The 19,757-nt window shown below is 36.6% G+C and overlaps 1 protein-coding gene across 1 annotated transcript in view; it reads left to right on the forward strand.

Annotated features, from left to right (window-relative positions):
• The first annotated feature begins 5,996 nt into the window (after positions 1-5,996).
• Positions 5,997-19,757, forward strand: part of LOC145786952 (guanine nucleotide-binding protein G(s) subunit alpha-like) — a 29,826-nt gene continuing 16,065 nt past the window's right edge. Inside the window, exons 1-3 of the mRNA XM_082598705.1 lie at positions 5,997-6,266; positions 7,855-8,017; positions 9,269-9,341. Coding sequence (XP_082454831.1) covers positions 7,861-8,017; positions 9,269-9,341 — 230 coding nt within the window. The 5' untranslated portion in view covers positions 5,997-6,266; positions 7,855-7,860. The remainder of the gene's footprint in view (positions 6,267-7,854; positions 8,018-9,268; positions 9,342-19,757) is intronic.

Consider the following 19,757-nt stretch of genomic DNA (forward strand, 5'->3'; position numbering starts at 1 on the left):
TTATTATACTATTCTACGTTTTCTAAATGTAGATTGTTTTCTATGCTTTCCATTTGTGATGAGAAAAGTTTAATTGTTCAAGTTTTTTTATTGCATTGTAATTTAAGAATTTTTCCAGATAAAGTTTCATTTGCAAAAGAGATGTGGATACATGTGCTATAACGAAATTGCATGTGATTTTATCGCATTTATGTTTGTTCTGGATCAGACTGCTCTAACTATATCTTGATGTGGCCTCACATAGAAGTAGTTTGTTTCATTTCATGGGCCATGCAAGATTGGTAGTATGACTAGGTATTTTGTGTTGGCTAATTAAGTACAATTGATTGAGTTTCACTTTTAGCAGCATGATTGTTGCTTACTTCACAGTGTAGATTCTAACGATCTGTTTAAGCCTGATGATTCAACAAAATTTCACAGCAATAGCGCCTAACAGCACAGAAACTCAACAGCCGGCAGCTTCAAGCTAAACCAAAGAGCCACATGAAAGAACCACTCACTGACTTCAACACCATTTGTCATAGCACATGACTAGGAAACTGTGTTCCGAAAGCTCGTGTAATTCGATATTGCCACAACTAACTCGCAGCATCAGGCTTAAACAGATCGTTAGAATCTACACTGTGAAGTAATTAAGTACACTAAGACATGTCATGACAGGATGCAAAATATACGAAAGCATGTGGCGTAAGCAAGAGGATAAGTGAAGCAATAACGCAACAAAATATTATCATGTCGTTTAGTCATAGGTAGTGTCTGTAGTCGAAGTGCTTCAACTTGACGGTTCAAATCTGCAAACCTAGTGGCCAAATCACCGGACAATGAAACCATCTGTTTTTAACAAAGCGTTTAAAATCAGCGATTGGATTTTTGGCCTTGGTAGTACAGCAGCCAGCAAAACGAGTTCTAGTATCTTTTTTTATCAGTACATAGCAATGAACATAATATGTTCTTGCTAAGTTCACCTTAAGCATACAACACAATTCAATATGGTAGATTTGACTAATTTTACTGCAAAAAATAGAGAAAATTGTTGCAGATGGTTTCACAAAATTCACGTACACAATTAAAAACTTCAGTCTGAAAAAAACTTTGAGGTTTTTGTAATTCTTAAAAAATTTCACAATATTTGTTTAAATAATCTACTAAATCTTAGGTTCAGTGAGCAGTATCATATTATTAAAACATTCTGTGCTGTAGTAACCACTAAGCACTTGGAATGGCATCGAAATCTACTGGTTCCACAGTGTCAGGGCCCGATTAACCATGAGGCACACGAGGCACAGGCCCCCTGGTTTTGGGGGCTCCCAATTTTTTTTACATTAATACCGTAGGCGTCAATACTTTTATAGGTTTCAAGCAGTGCCGTGTCAAGCGGAGCCCGGTTCCCAGGCCCACCATCTCAAGGGGCCCACAAATAATAGATTTTTGCATTTCAGAAAAGTGTTTTTTGAGTTGCTAAAGTTCACTGCATGCACTTGTCCATTAAGATGATTTAGGCCCTTATTATACTAAAACATTTCAAATTTGGCGCCTATTATACAAATTTTGGCCCTAACTACACTGAAACATCTCTAAAAACACCATTACTATCTAAAAACAAAGTTAAAATGCGATAAAGTTAGTAACATGATCTGCAGAAATGTATTTAACATATAACAGGTTGGATGCAATTGAATATATGAATTCAAAAAGGGCCGAATTGCCACAAAGTGTTTTTGGCACAACTGTTTTAATTATTTTGGTCACTTACTTTTGTGGTGAAACTTTGATAATGATTACATGCTTAAACATACTGGTAAGAAGCATCATACCTAAAAAGTTCACTCATTGAGGATTCTGTGGAGAAACTATAGAGAAGTTGAAGTGCAATTGCTGTAGTTGGGCCCATTTCAAAATCAATGGAAAAATTGATAGAGTATTTTTTATGTGTTTACCGATATGTTTGAAAAATCTGGCTGTTTTTTTTAAGTATCATTTAGAAGACATTGAAAGAAATTGGAAAGCACAAATAGTGAAATAAAAAAAACAAACTGGAGGGAGTGGAGGGCCCTTTTGAATTCACATATTCAATTTCTTTTCATCAATAAAAGTGTTTTTTTTTAAAAATTGTTAGCTGTAAGCAAAATAGCATTTCAGATAGTTTCATTATCATTTCAATTTTAACATTTGCAATACCATAATTATAAATATCCTTGACTAGTGATGTTGCGAGCGGGAAAAACTTGTCCTGTACTTTTAGCAGAAACGTTCTTCTGTATTTACTTTTTCTGAATATATGCACATGAAATTGCTCTTATCTTCAAATACCTTATAAGCCTGGCATATCACATGCTGTACGGTACAAAACAAAAATCATTCTTAACACAAGGGACCTGTTTATTCTTGCCACTAACCTAGGCTACCATACCCTAAAAACTTTAATTAACTTGAACACCTACATAAAATTATGAAAGCTTTGCCTTGGAATGAAATAATGTTGAATAAAAATAATTGAACACCTGATCCTCAAAACGCTTTACACTGCTTTTGTTTACAAATTACCGTACAATCACAATGTTTTCACCTTGGTTGACAGAACAAGTAATATTGCCAGATAAAACATAAAAATAGTGAAAAACAATAATGTTACCAGATGACCAAATCTGAATGGAAATTAATACTGTAATTTCTACAGCTTTGGTTTTATCTCCAGATTTTATCTGCGCGGTACCAGGCGGCAAAGCAGGGCAAAGTTAAAACAGTCAAAATTTTGTGTGGTACAATGGTATGACCGCGTCGTGACCGATAATGTTCCATTGCCAGTATTAGAGCTGGTATACAAGTCTCCCCCACCCCCCTTGGCAACTCATGACAAAGACAGGACTCAACCAAACATATAGGGTGAAACTACTTTACCTTTGCTTTACTGTTCGCACACTTCCATCCACATGTTTTGGTCAATTCCTCTTTATCATGAGTTGCCAAGGGTGGGGGGAGTTGTGTTCCAGCTCCCCAGTATTTTTTTTTTTGTATTAGAAATTGTTAACACTTTTGGTTTTCATTCCGAGAAAAGATGTAGCTAAGAAATGATAGACCTGTGTTTGTGGTTACTTACACTTGTGTTGTTTTCTAAACTGGTGAGAAAGTCTATTGAAATGAACCACATTTCCATGTCGATGCAGTGAACATATACACAATATTATAGGTCTGCTTGACGATAGAGGGCCCAAAATTATTCTGGCCCCGGGGCCCACAAAGGGTTTAACACAGCACTGGTTTCAGGGAACCATTGATAAACTCTGCTAGTTCAAATTCAAATGTAGCCTATATTTTGCTAGTGTTTCTTGTATGAAATTGAAATGAGCTCAATTGCCAATCTGTTAGAGAGATTTTTCATCCAATAATTTTTGTAATAAGTATAAAAGTGTTCATACTGTTAGAAAGTTGTAGGTAAATTGGCTAAATTAATATTTATGAAGTTATAATTTTGCTTGAATTATTTTTTAGCCCATATTTCATCATTCGCAGAGACTACATGGCATTGCTTTGAAAGCGATTGCCAACAGGGGCCCCTAAACTTAGCTGTGCCTCGGCCCCCATGAGCCTTAATCAGGCCCTGCACAGTGTGGGTGCCTAACATGCACATTTTTCATGCAATGCTACAACTAAAGGGCTTGTTTTATGTTTGAATCTCCCCCATGATTTTATTCATCTCCCAATTTAAGAATTGTATAGCTTTGGTAGAGAGGTACTTTTTAAAAACCATAGACAGACAATCAATAACAACTTAATCACATTGAATTGCATAATTCAAAATTAATACAGAAATGAAATAGATACATAATTTCAAACGTTTTCGACAAAACTTTCTGCCCTCTTCAGGAAAATATCTTAATTCATCTAAACAAAACAAAATTATTCATGAAATGTTAATAATAAATGACTGAAATTCAATAAAACTGCACTGACCTGCGTACAAGCAACAACTGACAAACAAACACAAAAGGTGGTAGCAATCTGTCATAATTATGCGGGAGTGTGGTCATGAGACAAAATAGTGAGCGGACAACATAACATAAAATAAACGTAAGCTAATACTAAGCTAATAATAAGCTAATTTAAGAATTTTCCACTACTAGGATTGTACCCTGAGGTGATTCGATGTTTCGAAAGGCTGCCGGTTTGACACCACTCAAGAGCATGTGGCTGTGTCTTTGGCGAGACACTTAAAGGCATGCCATCAATTATGGAGTGGCACTCCTTTGTCTAACCCAGTGGTTCCCAACCGGGGTGCCGCGGCACCCTGGGGTGCCAATTGCAATGCTCAAGGGTGCCGTGAGATAATTGAAATATTGCAATACTGCGGCCCATTCTTTGTTTTAACTTTAACTCCTTACAGTAGAACTCGGTTAATTCGGATTCGATTTGACCGGCGATTCCATCCGGATTAGGCGAAGATCCGGATTAACCGATGACGGTTTTTATCAAGCCTGACGTTACCTAGATAGAAGGGTATCGGTAAAAATCACCGAAATTGAACGCATTAGTGTGGTCATCTGTCAATTCCGAGACGCGCGATCACCATATTAGCGATAGAATTCTTTTGAAATGCAGTAGCCTATGCATGTAAAACGATTGTATTTGTAGACTCTGCGTCTAACGCAAGAACACACTGGCAAAAGTTATATCTTCAGACATGCGTGTCGGAATAATCTGTAGTCACTCAAAACTTTTGAAAACAGTTACGGAAGACGAGTTTCTTTGGAAAACTTACAAAAAATCAAACAAAGTCTTCTATTGGAAAAACATCACCGATATACCGCCGAAAATTCCACCGACATCTTTTCAAGTTACAGTACGAGTTTGGGCATTTGCGCACGAATTTTGCGTTAGGAGGGATTACTGTTCCTGAAAAGAAGAAATCCGCAATAATTTATTGCGTCACATTAACGGAACAATAGATAAGAAATTTCTCGCAATAAGCCACGTTACGTTTTAGCATAAAATGGCAAAACTGTCTGGAAAATCCGGATAAAGCGATAGAGAAAGCGCAACTTTTGTCCGGAATAGGCGAAGATCCGGATTAAATAATCCGGATAATCCGAAGCTGTTTCTTAAGAAAAAGATTACAAATCATTTGTACTTCCAATTTCATCCGGATTAGGCGAAGATCCGGATTAACCGAATCCGGATTAACCGAGTTCTACTGTATTTTGCGAAGTTATCGATAATCTATTTTTACTGGACTCTCATATTGCTTTGAATCTTAAAGAAGAAGAATTAATTGACATTCGTAACAATAGAAATTTTTAAGCTTATGCACAAGCAGATGCCTTTCGACAAGTTCTGGATAAAAAATCAAAATGAATATCCTTGTGTTATCCTTAGTTTGCAGAAGTTTTCCACCTCATACCTATGTGAGAGTGGATTTTCCGTATTAACGAACATAAAAACTGAAAAACAAGAACGACTGCTTAGTGCTTATAGTCGACGAAAAAATGCGGGTGGCTTTATCGGATGTGCCCCCAGATATTAAGGGACTTTGTGCTAGAAGTCAAGCCCAAATTTCACACTGACTTTTGAATAAGTATATACATTTATTTATGCGCGCTATAGCCTACTGTACAACTCATTCTGTGTTATTTCATACAGTTATTTTAAATACAGAAACTTCATAAAATTGATCCAGTTTTACCAGGGTGCCGCAAACTATTTGCCTCTTTGATAGGGTGTCGCAAGGTTAAAAAGGTTGGGAACCACTGGTCTAACCCATCATTTCTCATGATTATGAACAGTACACTGCTTTAGAGAAAAATGCTTATGGCCTGCTGAATTGTGCACTGTACAACAGTGTAAAAGTGTGTTGATAGCATTTTGTTCTCGCGCTCATGTTCAATTGTGGCTTTTAATTTTATGTTGTTTTCCTTGTTTTGGGCTATACAGTACAACTTTTTGTGAACTTAAAATCATACAGTGGTTACTTGTTTTTTTATAGTTCTTTCGTTTCAGGCAAACTAGGCAATTCTGTCAACTTCAGTTTACATTGTGGGAACTGTTGACAGTTGCTTTTTGTTAAGACACAATGATCAATGCAGCTATTTTAGTTTTGGATTCATTGTTGGCTTAGTGATTTGTCATAAACAAGATTTGAAGAAAGGATCTTTGTGGCTTGTCATTTTTCCATTTGGAAGGCTTAGAAGTGCTGAGAAGAGTTGGAAAACCTATACCTTGCTTTGATTTCCTTTCATGGGGCTAAGGTCATTTATACCTTTGACTGGATTTAGGTTAGACATGCTTGCTTTGTATTCATGTTATTTTAAGACTGCTATGTTTAACTCATTGACTCATGCTGGTTGTTATTTGTTGTACAATGTACAATCTGAAGGATAACATTAACTATAAAAACATTTGTGATATTGTTCCATACCTTTTGTGAACACAGTGTTGACATCTTTACTATTTCTCAAATTTCTACAAATCCAGTTGGACGACTGACTGTACAAATTTTTCAAAAATTTGATTTGATTTCTGAATTGGAGGAAGAAAGATGGAATGGTTTTGAAGTAGTGATGTTTGGGTTAGTTACTTATTCTTTCTTGGCTGCCGAGTGTGGCAAGAATTGACAGTGGTACACATAATCACACATGTTTTAGTGTTTTACCCAATACCCATGGGGCTTGACTCATCAGCATTGCACCAATAATTCATGTCACAGATTTCTTGACTGCTGCTTTGCCAGCCAATTGAATTCTCGCCATTCCAGAAAGAAATCAACCCCACCAGCTGCTGCCAAGGGTATAAAGTTGTAAACAGCGTAGAAGGAGCGATCTACCTGCCATTAGAAGAGGGCCGAGTACTCGCCAGTCGCCACATGACTACATAACACTACAACAGCAAGCATTGTGTTTCACTAACCCAATGTTTCTCGGCGGCCAAGTGTAGCGAGAATTGGTGGCAATGAATACATATGTTTTATCTAAGAAGCTGAGTTCATCAGTACTACATCACTACTTCGATGAACAGAGGTTTTGACTTCTGCCATCAATTTTGGTTATGTTGAACAAATGAGGCTCAAGCAAATAAATTCATTTTGTCTGAATTGGATATGAATATCATTGACAAAACATTGTTTGTTAAAATGAGATTTATTTTTGACGAACTTAATATTGTTATGGCAAAGTTAAAAATATAATTTTTTACCCTTCCATTTTGCTTTGAAGTGTTAAATGTCCCAAATTGATAAGAGTATTTTTAGCTGTCAAGTGAATTGTAGTCTCAATTGGTTGTTTGAAAAACTCTTTATTCTTAAAAGTGAAGAAAATACCTGTGTTAGGCTATTCATGAAGGCAGTTATTTGTTGAATTGGGTGCATTGCAACAATTGTGGAGTTGTCCGCAAGATTATTTTATGTGTTACCAGACCGATATCTTTTTTTCATAATTCTCTAGATTTGTTGTTTCATTGCCTGTGGTTTTTCATGGTACACAATGGAATGCATTAGACGCTTAAACAAAGAGTATTGATGCCGCTTAATTGTGCTAGGCATTATTTTATTTCATCATTTAATGCTCTAAAGTCCTTCTATTGGCAGAGTTTAGGTTTTGAGTCATGTGCCAACAATCATTTCTTTCCAATTCATTTTATAAATTTATTACAATCTAGGTTGTCACATATGTTACAAGTGTACACCATTGTGTCTTGTATATTCATACACAATGTTAAGTCATGCAATTTTTTTGCCAGAAAAGGAATTCAATATATTTGGATACCACCTTGTTAAATCGCAACAGTTGGAAACAAAAGGCTATAACTGCTTTACAGCTTCATTTTATTGAGACTCTAAAGTCTGTTTGAAATGGTTTTATGTTGCAGGTGTGCATGGGTCTAAGTAGCATGCCAATGGGGTGCTTTTGTTCCCAGCCGCAGCATTCTAGCGAGGAACTGAGAGAACAACGAGCCACAAACAAAAAAATTGAAAGTGATCTTGCCAAAGCGAAACGTGTATACAAAAGTACTCATCGACTGCTGCTGCTAGGTACCGTATTAAAACTTAACATGCACTAATATTTTGCTTGTATCTGACTTGCACTTGACAGTGAGTGCATTTGTTTGTTTGCTTGGCTATGATACCGGCACCAGTGTTTCTTCAAAGAAATTGAAAGTTTCTGTGGTCAAGTTAACTTTTATATATAACCCAGGTCATGCCATTGCAATAACATGGTGGTATTTTGTTGTTTCAGTTAGCATGGTTACAGCTTTATTACAGCAAGAACACTATTTTTTGGTATTGCTGCGCTAGTAGTCTTAATGCTAAAAAAATTTGCCACCTGGCCATTGACCAATCAGTTCTACATACAGTTCTGCAGTAGTTTCTCAGAAACCAAGGAGTCAAAAATATATAATATATTACTGTTGCAATCTAACATTAATTGTAGTTGGTCATTTCTACTCATTGGTAAAAACTTTTTGCAGCGCTTTTAACATGATTTCAATTTCATTATTATATATATTCAAATAACAATTATTAAACTATTTGTTAAATTTCTTGTTTTGAGGATGATTGACCCAAAAACCATCCTGGCCTTTTTATGAATGATGTATAATTGTATATATTATATATCTCTTTCCAAAAAATTCCTTTTTTAGAGCAATCTTCAATCCACTCTTTTGTGTTCTCTAATCTTTCAAAATTCTTTACCATACTATCCTGTCTCATTCAAAAAAGTCTTGTTCTTGCTTTTTAGATGTCACTGACACAGTTTCTTGAATGGAGATTGACTGTTTCAGTCGCATTGCTGGTAGAACTCTTGCATTTGCAATTTTTTCTGGGTTATTTACTATGCGTGCGTCACTGTTCTTTTGCTTTGCTGCACCTACCAAGTCTTGGAATTTTTTGTTGAGTTCTGCCTTTTTAACGTTTGGACACAGTGCATATGGAATGCGTATAATCCTATATATGATACAATGGACACAAATCACAATACATAGCCAGACACTAAATGAACTGGTGTTGGCCCGATACATCCATAGTTTTGCATATGCATTGTCTGCCAGCATTGTAACTGATTGTGAGAGCTGACAGCTGCAAATCCTTCCAGCATATTATGTATCTGCACTATCCGGTGTACTCATTTTCTTGCATATTTAGCCAAAAGCATGGCATTGACGTAATAATATCACACCAAGCTGTGGTCAGAGTTGCCCTCTCAAGCGAACTTTGTCCGCCTGGCATGCATCTGCAGGAACACCGCTGGTCTTAACAACTAATCATTATTGCTTTTTACAGGGGCTGGAGAGTCAGGAAAAAGCACTATCGTCAAACAAATGAGGATACTACATGTCAACGGTTTTAATGAGGAGTATGTATGTTTTCTGCATTAGTTGAAACTTAATTTTGTGTGATAGTTAGAGCTATCAAGTTAAAACACATGAGAAATAAATGAGGTATAATCAATAAGTTCCTCCAATCCAACAAAGCACAGTTTTTCATTCTTGTGTGTGTGAGTGTGTGTAAACCATAACAAGATTTCCACAGTCCTGTAAATAGGTTTGATTTATAAATTTTCTTTGTTTAGTTGATTGTATAAATGTATGTGTTTGTTTAATTGTAAGTTCTATATTTTGGGAAATAGATTTCTTAGAATTAGAGTACCATGATGATGAGCTGTCATAAGTGCTGGAAGAAGCCGCTTAGTTAAGATATCACTAGACGTTTTCTTGTCATATAAAGCAAGTCGTATCTTCACTTTTAAAAGCTTTCAGGGTAACGAAGCACAATTTTCGAAAGGAAATTGAAATTAGCAACAGTTCTAGCGCATTGTCCAGCGAGAAACGCACAGTGAAAGACACCTTCACATATCACCTGTGGTAACCACGCAGACAGCAAAATCCGTAATTTTTACGTTGATTTAACGTCTGCAGAACTCAAGTCCAACGCCTGCAGACGTTAAATCAATGTAAAAATGACGAATGTTGCTATCTAGGAACCTCATATCAATTTTGGAGCCACATTGACAAGCATAGCACTTTGCTTTGTGTTTTTGCTTTAAGGCATGGACCGGTTTAGCTAGACATCGGTTTGGATTTAGAGTTTAAACATAAATTGGTTTAAGACTCCGCTGCTGTGAGGCTTTGTTACATCGCCTTTTTCATCTCCAACCAACTAGCCGTAGTGGCTATTAAACCTTGGTTGACACCATATTAACACTTTGCTCCTCAAAGGGAGGCCAGATTTGGCCCCCCCCTCAAATTTCCTTTAATTATTTGAAGCACAGTAACGCCATGCACTTGGTTTATCTTGACTTTTCTTAAAATTGCCAGGCGGATCTGATGATATTAAATTTGATGCTAAAAGTTGTGTAGTTTTCTTGTAAATTCAAGATTTTAGTGAATTTTTGCTATTTCTAGCTAACTTCCAGCAAAGCGTGAAATGGATTACATTGCGATAACAAGCCATAAGCCCATAATTGCTTCGTGCATCGATATGCGCGAGCAGAGAGAAGCATCCTCTTGCTTTCCTTTGTTTGGTTTGACCTCAATAATACAAAGCGCGTAATTTCTTATGCTACAAAGAAAAGCCAGTGATCGCAAAGCTGTTAATTAGAAACAATAATAGCAAACGTTTTTTGCGTTATCAGCTCTACAAAGAAGAATGGCAATCCACGATCAAAATAGTAGGCTATGGAGGCCACAAACTATTCAAAACAGTTGTTTCAAGCAGATAATATTCATTGACGAATAAAAAACGTTACAATAAGAAATCTTCTCTTGGGTAAAGACACGAAAACCTGGTTTCGAAATAAAGGTTCTATGGAAATGCTCTCATTGACAAAACTTGCAATTGAGGAAATGTATCACTGCAAATGCTTTTGGGAGAAGCCGGAGAAATAGCGTTTTTGCAAACAGTAATTGTGAGATACACTCAAAATTGTGAGATAGGCTGCATTTACACGTAGCAGCTAACTCGATGGCGTCCCTTCCCTGCTTTATGTCGCCTACTTGTTGTTGTGTCCCAGTGACGTTCGGTGGCTTAAACCATTGGGAAAGCAACTTGGAAATATGTTGCAGCAAGGTAGTAGGCACGAGGGGCGTAACCGTCGGGCGAAGCCCGAAGGCGTGTTGCCGAAGGCGTGTTGCCGAAGGCAACACTTCCAGCGGGGGGTCTGGGGGGCCTCCCCCAGAAATTTTTGAAAAACACTTCCAATTTGGTGCGCTCTGAGAGCATTTCCAAAACAAAATCTTCGGACTTTCCCAGTCCGAGGATAAAGATTCAATCAATCAATCAAACTGGGACTAGTTTAGAATGTTGGCTGCTTTTTTAGACTGAGCACAAAAACTTATTGTCAATGTCATCTGTAAGCATTTACGACATGCATTGGACTGGTGCACTAGTAAAGAGCAAATAATTAGCCTATAAATTAAGCTAGTCCATTCTTGAAGAACACAAGTATGTTTGCTCTGAACTTGTGATGTCAGTCTATTGACCCAAAGAATTTAAAAAACACTTGTGCTGTTTCAGTACTGGTTGGTTAATGTACCCTTTGGAATTGCATGTCTTATTGTAGAATCTATGTTTTTTTTGGTAAGAGAACCAGCTTTATTTTCAGCGTACTCAGTAGCCTATAGTTACAAGCCCGAAAATCACTCATGCGTAGAGGCTGTATTCCTTTCGCCTGAAACCAAAAGCAGCCACTATGAGATACGCATGACGTCACTGGGAAAGCAACTTTAACCACAACACCAGATAACACATCTGATTGGCTAAGCAGCTGGTGTCGTTTTGCAAAACGATTGAGGATTGGATAAAACGAAGGCGTTTTTCAATGTAGGGTAAGCAACTTTGAAAGTTGATTTCCCTGGAGCTTCAGTGATGGTTTCTGACAAAAGCGTTTGCGTTAATTGGCATTTATAGGCAAGAAATGCGGTTTGATGAGGACTTAGACTATTCACAAGCGTTACGAGTAATTCTAGTCACGAACACAGTAATTTTCAAGTTAAAATAGACTTGATAAAAATAATAAGAAGTTAAACCTAGAATTCAGTCATTATATTTTGCATAGTTTTCGCTCAGGTAAGCACTGCTTTCCTTGCTTTCCCTCACCGATCGTCACTGTTATGTCCTGTATTTTTGTTTCACAGTGCACTGTGTTTTGTTTCAAAGAGCGCAAAATAAAGATGATAATGCCTCATCTACATCTCCAAAATATTTTGTAATGTACAAACAAAATGTACAATGTACACAATGTACATTACAAAATATTTTGTAATGTAGACGAGGCATAAAGTTAGGCGTCACATAAGACAAACAACAAATCAGCTTTCTTCTTCATTGATTCAACATCTGAATACGTTGCCCCAATGTATAAGAGGCCGGCTATTGTGAAGACCCGCCATTTATAAACGATCCGATTATACCAAAAGTGGGACTAACTAGTGGATCAAAGAATGAATAAACAATGCTGAGAAAACTAAATCTAAGTGACGAACAATACCGATGTCTTCATTTATCTTGGAAAAATGCTGCCTAAACTTATCAACAAAAAATACCGTAAATAACGGCAAGGATCCCGAAAGCAGAATTTGCTCGACTTTGGCATGAATTTAGTCAGACATCTACAGTAATAATTCCACACATACAATAACGGGCTCTCAACGGCTGTAAGATACATGATAATCAACCTGGTTCTGGACGATTTGTGTAACAGTTTAGGGGAAGACACTACTTGAAATGATGCACCACACAAAAGATTTTCAATGAAGACTGAGTCTAAAAACCGATGTGGATTGTGCTGCACAATAACTTCAAGTTTAGGACAGAAGAGGCAGAAAATATCACGATAAAAATAAAGACCTTGTGGAAAATTTTCGAGAATCATAACACGATGCAATTACCATAAACGCTTAGTTTGCATGCTGCTCTAAGCTGGCCGGCAACCACAAAGGTAGACAACACAGGCAGTTTATAATTCGATAACAGCGCAATAAACATTATAAATACGTAAACCGACAATTTTCTTTTACAAACGTTTTACGTCTAATAGTAAATTTTCCCCCAACAATTTTTTGTGAAGCGCTTGCAAACCACGGTTTTGTAAAATAATTCATCATTATTATTTTTTACTTCTCGGATATTGTAAAACGTCATCAGCAAAATCACAAAAAACTTTTTCATTACTTCAATGTAGTAGGCCTAAGAATTTTTTATAGAATTGTAGCCACGTTGTTTCTACAAAGAAGCCATTTTTTGGCAATATAAAGTTATAGAAAATAATTTGCAATCATGCAAATGGTTGGAAAGAATCTAGGAAGTCTTCTCACAATCTGGCACAAAGTGATTATGTTTATTGTATCTCTGCAAAATGTTTTACGACAAACTTTGAAGCTTCGTTATAATCATTTTTATCTTTGAAGTCAAAAGTTAATTTTCTTTTGCCAGAAACTTAATCACTGCCTTGCTGATGTTGTCGCCTTTACGCGTATTTTTTGTGCTTCAAACAATAAGGACCCAGTCAGCAATCCAGTCTATTTACATTGATTCAACATTTGTAAACGTTAAATTTATGTAGATTTGCTGACTGTGGGTTATTTCACATTTCTTTTGTTTACGCATGTTCCTCAATTCGCTGTTGCATTGTTTCGACGCTGGCGGACTAAAATTGTATTTTCAAATTGATTGACGCAATCTTCAATAAAAAGTGGGCTTCGAACTTAGCTTTGTTGATGTAAATGCTGTATTTTTTGTGGATGTAATTTATGAGTCATGTTTATAAACACCCGTAAGCGAAATGACTTATGATGGAGCCTGCATGATATTTGTGCTGCGACTTGACACAAATCCACAATTTCAAAAGCACCTAATTTGAACTTAGAAATTTCAGATAATTTCAACAACTTGTTCAATTGTCTTCTCTCTACTAAAAATATTCATACTACAAACTCAATTGTAGACCTAAAATACACAAACGAAGATGTAAACAGCTATTCAAGCAGGCTAAGGTGTTACTTATGAGAAATTTGGTTCCATAAAACTAGAAGCTAGCCATGAGTTTCGGAATGCATTAGTTTAGGACAAAAATGTAAGACAACAAACGCAGTTTTGTTTTTTCAAATTCGTGTAACAATATTACTCTAATTGTAACTATTTTAGAATCAGTGAGTAGCTTACAATAAGATTTGCTCGCAAATCTTTATCAATGCAATGATTCGGCACACCGCACACACACTTCGTGCGTTCGATTGAGCTCTTTGTTATTCAGAACTTTGCATGAAATCGGATTAGCATGGTAATTAAATAGCGGCAAGATAAATCAAAATTGTCGTTTTTGGGTACCTTTGCAAAAATTGAAATATCAAGTTTAACATATAAAATTTCAAAATAATGACTTTTCAAACTTATAGACAAATGATTTGTTTTCACACCAGTGCAACTTCTGTTGAAATAGCACCAGCGGATAACACGTAACAGCTGATTGAATTTGATCCAAAAACGGCCCCCCCTTGAGCAGTTAACTTCCAAAAAAACGTTGAAAAGCAAAGGGTTAAATGCAATGAATTCATGATGTAACTTCAGTTGGTTTCGGCTTGTCAATCAGGATTGTAGTGTGTAGCTGGGTAGCTACCCGGGTGGGCTCGTTTTTTTTTAAAGGACGTGGCTAGATCTGCAAAAATAGTGTTGTCGGATGAGGTATTCTGCTCTAATTTGAAAAAAAAAACTTCAAATTTGTTTAAGAAAAAAACTTGTGGCAAAACCTGTGTTGGAACAAAGCTTTTTATTTTCAACAACTAATCAAATAAATACTGCAAAGTTTGGGTGTTCATCAAGATTGTTAATTTTTCTAGCATTAGTTTTGTTACATATATAGTTATATACATCTATTGCTAGAAAAGAAAAAAAGTTATGTATACTATAGGTTTGAAACTAATTTTTGTTACATTTAGCAGATTTAGCAACCAGCAACTCACTGTCTAGGAGCATGATTTTTCACAAGAATGCACATCGCATAATGAAAGTAAAACAAATTCCGCAGAAATAATTTTTCTTTTATTTTATAAAAACTCAGGTGAACTGTGTTTTACTACAAAAACTCACTTTTTTTCAACCCTGGTCTTAATGCTTGCCCAATTTCGTTTAATCAGGATTAACCTATATGCAATAATGTCCTGAGGTTCGAAAATTTGCATTGGCACGATAATAACATGTTAAAAACTGAATTATGCCTTGCAGAAGTCAAGATTGCTGACGTTTTTCCATTCAAAAATCACTCGATGTCATCGTTTTGAGTTCAAACAAAAGTTGACTTCTCACACGTTTTGTTTTTTTGTCGGTTTTTCTTTGAAAGTGGATCTTCCTATTACATAATCATCGTCTGTGACGTCATTTTAAGTCTGACGTTTGCCCGCTGACGCAATGGCCCTAGATTAATTGCACGCTGTCGAGATTCTGACTATCAAAGTGGAACTCAAGTGCACCTTCGTGTTTCGATTTCCTGTCTGTTTCTAATTCGACATGAACTCAATAAGTTGGGCGCTTTTGCGACGTCGAAGCAACGTTGCGGAATTCGCAAGCAATGTCGTTGAGGGCACGTCATCGTGGTTCATCAAACTTAGTTGATTCAATTTCAATCGATTGCGATTTAATCTTGAATTTCTATTTTTAGACCACACTGAATTTCTAACACTTCGGTTAGTCTTATATGAAACGAAATTTTCTTTATTAAGTATCCATAGATGGAGAACCGTGCAGCTAACTTGGATAGGAAAGATATCAATGTACTCATATTTTAGCTTAAAAAAGTACCCAATATGTCACAGCGATCCATTTGCACTGTCCTTGCCAACGTGCGAACTGGGTACCGGTGTAATTTCGATTGTGAACACTAAGCTAAATTTACTCTATATCTCTTGATAGTTTTGAGAATCCTACGTTGCCAAAGTGTGATCACGGAATCTCAAATTACTGCAAAACTCCTAATATTACATTAAAAAATAACTACTTTTTTCTATTACTAGTGTTGCCAGACGCTTTTAGATTTCCAGCACAAGTGCCAGAATCCAATGCATGAATTATTTGTATGATAACAATAGCACAAAAGTATCTCAAACACAAAATATACACAAAGACTGTGTTTATTCACTACGGTACTACTTAAACTATCTACTTATACTAGCAATTTTGGCTACTAACAGATCGGCCTCCTGTCCAATTTTAAGCTGCACGTTGGCATGGCCTGTGTTGTGTGTATAAAGATCACCATGACATTAATGTGATAGCAGGTAAAACTAAAAAACAGTTTCGTAATCCGTAAGTTGGATGAATTTAAATGAAATGGCGTTGTTCCACTTCTGTAGTAACAGGTTTGCTAGGAACTTTACGTTTTTAAGCATTGTCACAAGCCGGGGTTGTAATGAAGACAAAAAAAAAATATATCTTGTCTTGCTAACGTCAAGACATCGATTGTTTTAACTGTTACGATTACGAAGTTATTAGTTATGAAACCTATTACGTTGGTTAGTTTAAGACGACGTGAATACTTCCTACTTGGGGTTGCACTTAGCTTGAAGCCGTTGTTTTCGTTTCACTTTTTCCTATGCGTGTGCGTAACTTCTTGTTGCGCAAGCTTTGTATGCTTTGCGTTTCCTATTACGCATTGCCTAATTTAAATCCACTTGACTCTCGTTGACGTCAAACTGGGCGCACTTTGTGCGTAAACAAACCTGCAAATCTTGCGTTTCTTCTTTTTTAACAACTTGACATTTGGGCCGTATTTCACTTACAAGCTTTGTGGACTGGTGTATCGAAAGCTCTTTGTCTTTACATGAGCCATCTGACATTTTTTCTTGGCCTTTGCTTCTTGATGCTTTCTGACCGAGGGGAGTCACTGTCTATATTTGCTGCACGTTTGCAATCACGATCCTGTTGCGTTTTTGTACACTTAGATATTTTTTCTTATTCTAAATCTTCATAAATTGTTAAGGTATCTCTAGCCCCTATTCATGTAATTGTAATGATGGGTTGGAAAAAGAGCGCTTTTCTTTTTGGATATATATCTCTAACTTTGAAAAATGGATAAAAGTTTTTCATTTTGTTTAGTCTTTGATTCATCTTCCATTATCTTTCCCTTGGTACTAGCGGTAACGTTTTGCATGTCGGATTGTCGGTAGTCGGCTGTGAAACGTTGTAATCACATTTACTCAGTTATAATGTACTGTACGGTACGTATGTTTTTCAAACTATACATTCCGGCAGAAACCATTGCTTTAAGGTTCTTCAATGTGTTTGCCAGCACTAAAAATGAGCTTCATCTTTATGCAAAAATCGTGGACAAAGGATATACAATTATACATATTTCATATTGTAGGCTATTCGAATTTCCATCTGGTAACATCTTTCATTCTTCATTAGAACAGTTTTTTTCAAATTCACTTTCGTCCAACTTTCAGTCATGATTTCTTATTGGCACATTGAAAGTGTCAGTTGTATGTGGGAGAAATAAAAGCTCTTTTTTAATTTGAAACAGCAGTGATAGTTTGCTGAGATGCGCCAAAACAGCGTTCAAGTAAGAATAAAGGCATTTTGAATGAAGCAAGTGAAAATAATAATTACAGTGCAATCGTTTTTTGACAGAGGCTAAATTTGACGCGCTATCATCAATGTACACATACAAGTAGCAGGCCACATTTCGAGGTAGCCCGTTTCGGACCTTCAACACACCTTGCAAAAATACTGGCAGGCCATATAGAAATTAACCTTATACAGTACTTTCTCATATAGTGGTCACCCCCAGTCATTTTTTCATCATTCGTCTCATCTTCCTGGCACTCTTGGTCTGCTTTTATTTTGCATTCTCTGTTATCGATGCAAAATGCATGTCTTTTTTCACTGTTTCCGACTACAGTTTTCAGCTGGTAAGCCATTTCCATCCTGACACCTTTAGTCTTCAGAAGTAGCGAGATTTGACTGCCAAGATATGGCTATCATTGAATGGTGATACCATGTTGCTTGTTTTCATTTTCATACAAATGTTCTGTCCGGTAATAAGTAAAAATCATGTTTTCATATGAACTCTGGCTTGGCATAAGTTGCTTAGGTGGTTTAATTTTACATCCGTGTGTCAACTAGTGGTCGTGACAAAACATTCTACTTTTTACTGTTCCAAAGTAAAATCAATGCTCGGAGAATTCACCATATATTTGCTTGAATATTCTAACATACTCTTGGTTCAACATGTTTAAATATCACTTCAGGTGTTTTGTGCTATGTAATATGTATAGATTGCAAACATTAAAGAAATCTATTTCAAAAGCAGCCTCAGTTTGTCAACATTCATTCGACATCTTTGGACATCAAATTCATTAATACAACTGCCATGTAAGGTGGCAAATGAAATTAATCTGTTTCCACGGCGACGACAAAATTTAAGGTAGAAATGCATCTCTTTCTGGTTTCTCTGTTCGGTTTCTGCCATCTTCTGCTTTCCTTAAATAGATTTTGAAGGGATCCTGCTGTTCTATTTTTAGAATTCGATCGATAAGCGGTTGGGTTCACCGACTGAGTAAGACCGGCTTTTGTCTCTTGTTTCTTTTTACTCTTACACTCTTGGCGTCTGCTCAAGCGAAAGTAATACTTTTGTACAATGCTCCCTCAAAAAACGTTCATTAAAAAACAGGCTGGAACGTAGGATTGCGTTCTGAATAGCCTGGGGCGGCGCTGAAATGATGTAGTTTTAACGGAAGATGGCCAGCTTTGCCAACCTGGGATTATGGGCTTGTTTTTTTATAGCTTTGTTTCGTGTAATTTAAAATTACCTTATGGTGATAACAATAAAGCTTGTTACAATGTTGTGGTGAATACCAATATGGCAATTTTTTAGCGTTACTAGAGTCTATAACTTTTTCATTTCCATCTTGACATGTTTCTGCATTTCATAAAACCATTCAGGCCTTTGTTCGACTTGTCACCTAGCCACGAGTATGTCGATTGAAGAGTATTCTATGCAGTAGGTGGGCGATTGCTAAAATCTTGCAATGATGATTTGTTGTTAAATGTGATCGTTGTCCAATCTGTCCACTAATATAATACACCTTGCTGTCACAACCATCCAATCGTTGTATGCTCTACCCGGAATGATCTTTCGGCAAAATGGCAAAGTGTCGTCGTGCCTTGAGGTGGCACAGGGCATCAAAATTTGTACCGTTTGAATTTTTTGCGTTTAATGTGTTGACTTTAAAGTAGTCTGCATAGTGGAAGTGTTGCGGATCGATGTCCTCAAGACTTCATTAAATAACATGTAACTGTTGTTTGAAAGACCACCGTTAGTAGTGGGCCCGGCAATCACTGCAAACTTGGAATGCGGGTTATGTTAGCTAGTAGCGTCATAAATAGCTGGTTTGCAGAACAAGTTAGGCCTCACAAAACTGGATTTATTTCAAAAGAAATACAGTGCTTCTTTGAGTTTCGCATAATCCACTGGCCCTCGTTTGCTATCACCGATACCAACACAATTTATCTGGCTATAATTGTTGTCCTAATCTTTTTCTGATGTTCGTCCCCTACCAAACCACCTGTCACTTTTTCGTTGATGCATGAATAATTGATACGTTTTCGGTTAAAAACTGCTCTCAAACTTATTATTTTGTGTGAAATCATCTTGTCACAACGTCAACTTGATGTGATAGTAGTGGTAAAAGCTCAGCCTGAATGTTGTGGCAATGTTAAATCAAGAAGACGGTTTGTGTTTTTAAACATTCCCACAACCAACCTATAATCGAAATGCGTT

The sequence above is a fragment of the Aplidium turbinatum genome, chromosome 2 (genome assembly GCF_918807975.1).
Source record: "Aplidium turbinatum chromosome 2, kaAplTurb1.1, whole genome shotgun sequence".
Classification (NCBI taxonomy): Eukaryota; Metazoa; Chordata; class Ascidiacea; order Aplousobranchia; family Polyclinidae; genus Aplidium; species Aplidium turbinatum.